The sequence below is a fragment of the Betta splendens genome, chromosome 4 (assembly GCF_900634795.4).
Source record: "Betta splendens chromosome 4, fBetSpl5.4, whole genome shotgun sequence".
Classification (NCBI taxonomy): Eukaryota; Metazoa; Chordata; class Actinopteri; order Anabantiformes; family Osphronemidae; genus Betta; species Betta splendens.
In genome coordinates, this window is record NC_040884.2 from 32,144,468 (window position 1) to 32,151,120 (window position 6,653).

A 6,653-nucleotide genomic window follows, 5' to 3' on the forward strand; every position below is an offset into this window, starting at 1 on the left:
AAAATTGAGTCCTCTACTAGAGGCCAGGGAGCTTGAGGGTTCTGCGCAGTATCCTTGCTGTTCCTAGGACTGCACTTTTCTGGACTGAGATGTCGGATGTTTTTCCAGGGATCTGTTGTAGCCACTCCTCCAGTTTGGGGGTCACTGTCCCCAGTTCTCCGATCACCACAGGCACCACTGTGGCCTTCACCTTCCAAGCCTTCTCTAGTTCTTCTCTGAGCCCTTGGTATTTCTCTAGTTTCTCATGTTCCTTTTTCCTGATGTTGCCATCGCTTGGTATTGCCACATCCACCACTACGGCTTTCCTCTGCTCTTTGTCCACCACCACAATGTCTGGTTGGTTCGCCATTACCATTCTGTCTGTCTGTATCTGGAAGTCCCACAGGATCTTGGCTCGCTCGTTCTCTACCACCTTGGGAAGTGTTTCCCACTTTGACCTTGGGGTTTCCAGTCCATACTCTGCGCAGATGTTCCTGTATACTATACCAGCCACTTGGTTATGGCGTTCCATGTATGCTTTCCCTGCCAGCATCTTACACCCTGCAGTTATGTGCTGGACCGTCTCAGGGGCCTCTTTGCACAGTCTACACCTTGGGTCTTGTCTGGTGTGGTAGATCTGGGCCTCTATGGCTCTGGTGCTCAGGGCCTGCTCCTGTGCGGCCAGGATGAGTGCCTCTGTGCTGTCCTTCAGCCCAGCCCTTTCAAGCCATTGGTAGGATTTGTTGAGATCAGCCACTTCAGTTATGTTCCAGTGGTACATCCCGTGTAAGGGCTTGTCCTCCCATGATGGTCCCTCTTCCAGCATCTCATCCTCTGTTCTCCACTGCCTGAGACATTCACTCAGCACGTCATCTGTCGGGGCCTTATCCTTGATGTCCACTCTATTCTGGAACATCCAGAATTGTATGTCTTTTAAACAACTTTGAAGAAGAAAGGGTTTTAGACTGGTCTTGGGAGAGTGGGGAGGAAGGAGTAATGTGTTTTGAAAGTAGGAGAGAGAAAGGTGGAGGTGATGGACAGCTTTGCTTTAACAAGAGGAGTATATATAAAATAGTATATAGTATATATAAAACATATATACTCTTCTTGATTTGGGGGGTAAGGGGTGCAACCAGCTGCTGAAACCAAGCAAATCTGTTAAGTAAACAATCGTAACAAAATAAATAAGCAGGGATGTACCTTAGGCTAACACATTCATAACTAAACAACTGTTGTACTGTGGTTTACCTTGGAGATTAATACTAATACCAATAATAGTGTTAAGGTATGTGCACATACTCATACAAACATATACATACAAATTTGCATTGTTATACATATCCCATACTACCTAATAATAGTCATGACATACAACACCACAATTTCCATATTCACACATTATTAATATTGGTAGTGATAAGTCTCAGTAATACTTACAGTTGGATTTGGAGAGTATCCCACTACAAGGTTAGTAAGGCTGTAGCTTAATATTATTCACCCAAAGGGTGAGGCAGACGTTGGTGCATGAACAATGCCACTTGTGGAAGCCAGGGTGATGTGAGGGGCTCGGCCACTACGCCCATCCAACAAGCAATGGAAAGAATCCTAGCAGCTAGGGAGCCCACACACCTTCAGTTCCAGGAGGGCAGGTGTTGCGACCCAAGCCGCCCACACAGAGCCCCCCAGGCAGAGCTGCAGCAGCCGCAGAGACAGCACCCGAGGTCAGAGTGGGCCACAGGGGGTCAATGCTGTCCGCCCCATGAGAACCAGGGGCAAACACTCCCCCCGGCGGGAGGGCCCAGTCCAACACCCCTACACGAGCGGAGCGGGGCCGACCCCATCGGCCCGACCTCATCCCCTGGCGCTACAGCGGCCTGCAGCACAGGGCCAGCAATCGTTGGGGGTCAGCAGAAAATTGACCACCCAGGCAGACGATCATCGTACCCCGGGCGGAAAACCGGACCCCCCACACTCCAACTGCACCACACGCATACAAACTCACACAAACACAGACGCACACACACACCCACATGTACAACACACCATAAACTCTCTCACAACAAACTAGTCAATCATACGTGAACCAATGCACTCTCAGATACATTCTCGCACCCACACCATTCGCTTGATTACATTCGTGGGCAGGGTAGGTCTCCGGCCTGCCGTCCATGTGGCCCCAGGCAGGGACTGCAGCTCCTCCCGAGCCCCGCCCAACTCCCCCAACCCGGGGGAGACAGAGGGCAGCGGAAAAGGTACCCCAGAACCCTGCAACCGAGCTTGGACCTGAGTGTGTAGAACTAAAGAGCAACTGAAGGTGGGTGACACCTCCAGGAGCACGCCCGCTGGGTGATGGTGTGTCCCCCGGACAGTGCCCCCTCCACTCTAAATGTCTTTTTGCAGTTAAAACTGGGCCAGTGGACGAAGCCACAACTGGCCTCAGCCCCAGGCCCCAGTGAAAGAGCCCACCCCCGGCCCTAAATGTATGTGTACGTGGCTAAGTATGAGGAACTTTGGGAGATTGTCAATTCTCCGAGGGGTCCAGCAGACAGAGCCATCAATGTGAAGGCTCCGTCTACTGGCCCCCCCGGAAGGAGCCCCCAGATTCCTGGACGAGTGTGTATGACTAATGCAATTAAAACTGCAAAGCATCCCACTTAGCAGCTTCTACAACTGGTTTGAAAGGAACCGTCTCTTACCTCCTGGCCAGACAATATGTCTGTTGCCTCCTTCACCCCCCAACACTCACAGCCTCCCGTCACCAGACCCTACTACTACAGTACTACAGTTCTTTTGGGACTCGTTCTTATGGATCGTTCGGGTCACTTGTCACGTGACAGCCGAGCCACACAGGAGCTGTAGCGAGCAGCAAGCGCTCCAGTCCGCTCCTACCGCTACTAAGCGACTGTTGCGCTGTTAAAAAACAATGGCAGGAAAGATGCATGACATAAGTCACGTTAATGGTCCATGCACACGCTTTTTTCATGCTCCACAATGCAAAAGAATTGGACCTTGATGTCTCAGTAAGGTGTCTGTAACTTTTCATGCCAAAAAACACTGTAGATCGACCACCCGGCCCGTCTGAAAATGTGTGTTTTAAGCTCTCCTCCACAACACTCTATTTTCGGAGTGTGTCGGAAGCTAAACTGATCGCCACACCCCTTTGAGGAAGCGCATAGCCGTAATCCGCCGCGGGAATCAAAAGTCACGGTCACTGAATCTATTTTAAGTCGTCTCAAGTCGTTACAGGTTTCTAGCTTATAGAAGTTTTGTGAGCTGGTGCTGAGGATTTCTAGGGAGAAGAGTCCGAGTAGTCATTCCGTCATGCGTGGTCTTGCGGATCAGGGCAGAGTTTCCCGAGGGACAAGGCACCTATGTAGGATTTAGACCACCTGTTGAGTAACTGAATGTGTGTTTCATTTATTAACTGAATAAAGGTAAAAATAATTGAACATTTGTCTTCTTTCTACTTATAGAAAAAGAGTAATAACTTAAAAGTTATAAAAGCAAACTTTATTGTCAATCAATGCACCAATTACACTCAGGGTAACCTGACTACGTGATTAATGGGAGAGATTCAAGGTTATATTGAAAACTGGAGCGGCAGGTAGAGTCATGGACACTGAAGAGATGAGAAGATCTTTGTTGCTGTACTTGGAAGGCATTTTGTGTCATAAGTGGCTACAGAAGCCTTTCCACATTCAATTCAATTCAATTTTGTTTATATAGCGCCAAATCAGAACAAAGTTACCTCAAGGCACTTAAACCTTACTTTGTAAAGACCTCACACAACTAAAACCAACAAATCCCACATTCAGCAAGCATTTAATTTGACAGCAACAGTGGAGAGGCAAAAACTCCCTCTCTAACGAGGAAGAAACCTCCAGCAGAACCAGGCTGAATGTGGGCGGCCATCTGCCTTGACCGGTTGGGGTGAGAGGATAGAGAGAGAGAAAAGCACAGCAACAGCAACAAGCAACAACAAGCAACAACAGAGCACAGGGAGGATGGTTGGACCAGGGACTGGATACAGGCAGAATTGTTGGATCCGCAGCTGCCTATCACAGACACAAAGCTCTGAGTCCAATGATACCTGTAGGTGAGGACAGAATGGAGAGAGAGAGAGAGAGAGAGGGGCACAACAACTGGAGAGAAAGAGACAAGGTTAGTTGAACATAGAACAATGATGGGAGGTACCACATGGAGGCTGCAGCTGCTCTTCTTGACACCACTGTAGAAGATACTGAAAACAGAATTATAGATTGATCAAGATGTACAGTATGTTCTATGTAGGCCACACCCTCCTACAATGTAAACAATATATACTTGTCTTGCAACAAGAAAAGCAAAACAAACTACATAAAATATAGATTATTGAAAAAATCATTATGGAATTAATTCAGAGCAAACAAGATGTCAACTAACCTTTTATACTGTTGGTCTGTTAAATCTAGAAACCATAGCACTAATGACCTCCTCCCTGTCAGGCCGCTCAAAGTCTGCACACAGGGGTGGTGGGACAGGGATGTTCAAAAGGTCCTCCAAAAAAGGTCCTGGGTCCAGCAAGACTTTATCAAAGATGGTGTCCATGAGGTTTTCCACATAATCTGCACCATAACACATGAAGACAGCCAAATCAGTAAAATAGCTGATATTTTATTAATTCAGCTTTTCTTCAAGCATGTTATTCTATCGGAGCCTTACAGTATTATTGTGTCAGGCAATGTTAAGTGTGTAGTGTATGTATTAGAGAGCAAAAAAAGTTATTTGTGTTGTTAGTATATAAGTATTATATAATAAATATAATATATTCAAATGTATTAGACATAGGATTGAACTTACGAAATGTCTGTGCAGTTTTAAGTGGTTTGGCCACACACATGCCCCTCTTGGCCTTTGGAAATGATATCTTGTAAAGCAGGTCTCCAGCAGCAGAGGTAGCCTGTGGTCGGTCAGCATTCTCATTGTAATGCAGCAAGTTACAGTCTGTAAAAAAAAAGTGCAATATTACATTGGGGTTACTCAACAATTTGGTAAGCAACGTTATAATGTAAAATTTTAGATTGACAAATACCTGCATAGCATTACACGATAGAAAAATACAACACTCTTTGGGGCAAAGCGAATTATCACACTGGAATGCCTCCAATGACCACCAACGTCTGGTGATGAGAGCTCATCTTCTGTACGTCTTTCAGTATTTGTCTTGTATTTGTCATGATTTTCTCCAACTTATGAAGGGCTGGAGAAGCTAGAACAACATAGAAAGTTAGACATTTGCAAAAGACAGTAAAACGTTATATATCCTTAATAATTATTTGGAAGTTGGAAAATACTTTTGTCATTTAATTACCTGCTGATATCCATTTTTGTCTGTCCGTAGTTTGCCGAATAGGATGAACGCATTGTGGGTAAAGTGGATTGTCATGTGAGTGGACATCCTGGACATGATTTATGAGAGACTTCCATTTGGCTACTCTCTCGGGTCCAGTTGATGATGAGGCAGCAGTCCAATAAATGTGATTTTTTATAGCTCTGATCCACTTCTGGAGTTTTTGGCAGTCTCTGGTTTTTGAGGCTTGCTCCAACTTCTTAGTAATTCCTATGAAGCAGGATATTACAGTAAGTGGTTTAACTTGGCAGTAAAGCATCAAAAGTATTCATAACACTGAGAATCAAAATCACATGTGGATTTACACACTTACCCTTCTCAATGTGCCACACATCAAAGAACTGTGTTATCTGTTGCTCTCTAGGATATCTTTGAATTTGTGGATGGCGGTCTGTCACTATGGAACCCAGTGTGACTCCATACTGTGCAATTTTAGCCAGGCTCCGCTTCAGTCCTTCCTTCTCCATATTGTGGCTTCCACCAACTTCATTACTCTAAACCAAATTGGCCCACCAATGTTATCATGACCCCATAATTATATACAGCATAACGAACCAGTTTGAAGCTTTAACACTGAGTAGCAACTTACCTGAACCAACAGCAAATCCACCACTCTATTTGTCTGAAGATCCATCATGCTGTAGCTACCATATTTGGCTGAGTGTCCTGGTATACAAAAAATAACAAGTCACAATGAAAATAATAATTACTATACGGTATACCGCTATAATTATGTTGACTAAGTGCAGTGAAAATCTTGTACCTGGTAAGTCAGCCTGCATACTGTATCACCTCCAAGAATGACTTGATTCTTTTGACTTAGGTTGTGCAGTATAGAATGCTGCCAGGTTTTCCAAACATTGACAATCAATTCTATCAAGTTTCTGGAATGCCGCCGAAATGTCTCAAACTTGAAAATATGCAGGTTCATTGCCCTACAAATCTGTAGGTATGACAAGAAAAAGAGAAAATATAAAACAATTGCGGTATATAGTAATATTATAACCAAAATATAAACATCAAATCAGATTTGCTGACCTTTTCAAATGTAAAATACGAAGGTCCACCAAGGTAGATTGCAGCTGAAAGATGGATGTTGCCTGCTGGGGTATTCCCAACTAAAGGCTGGCTATTCCATCTTTTGTGAAACTGACAGTGTGTGCACAGCTGTTCCACTGAAAGGAAGGTCCCTAACCTCCTTGTGTTAACCACACACCTCTGTTTGCAGACTGGACAAGTCTGTTGTTTCAGTTCCATCAAGCAGGACTCAAACTATGAATGTTGC

At 45.0% G+C, this 6,653-nt stretch overlaps 1 protein-coding gene across 1 annotated transcript; it reads right to left on the reverse strand.

Moving 5' to 3' along the window:
- Window positions 1-2,475: 2,475 nt before the first annotated feature.
- Window positions 2,476-6,341, reverse strand: LOC129604063 (uncharacterized). The gene is made up of 7 exons (XM_055508573.1): window positions 6,132-6,341; window positions 5,958-6,034; window positions 5,682-5,862; window positions 5,330-5,578; window positions 5,051-5,227; window positions 4,819-4,962; window positions 2,476-4,583 (listed from the first exon to the last, which is right to left on the reverse strand). Exons 1-5 carry the CDS (start codon window positions 6,148-6,150, stop codon window positions 5,106-5,108), a joined length of 648 nt encoding a protein of 215 aa, XP_055364548.1. The 5' UTR covers window positions 6,151-6,341; the 3' UTR covers window positions 2,476-4,583; window positions 4,819-4,962; window positions 5,051-5,105.
- Window positions 6,342-6,653: the final 312 nt, after the last annotated feature.

What these genes read in the sequence shown, in the direction of transcription:
- LOC129604063 (XM_055508573.1), bottom strand. An exon ending in TGGATTTGCTGTTGGTTCAG is followed by an intron (nt 5,863 to 5,957) that starts GTAAGTTGCTAC and finishes AATTTGGTTTAG; the next exon opens with AGTAATGAAGTTGGTGGAAG. An exon ending in TGTGTGGCACATTGAGAAGG is followed by an intron (nt 5,579 to 5,681) that starts GTAAGTGTGTAA and finishes CCTGCTTCATAG; the next exon opens with GAATTACTAAGAAGTTGGAG.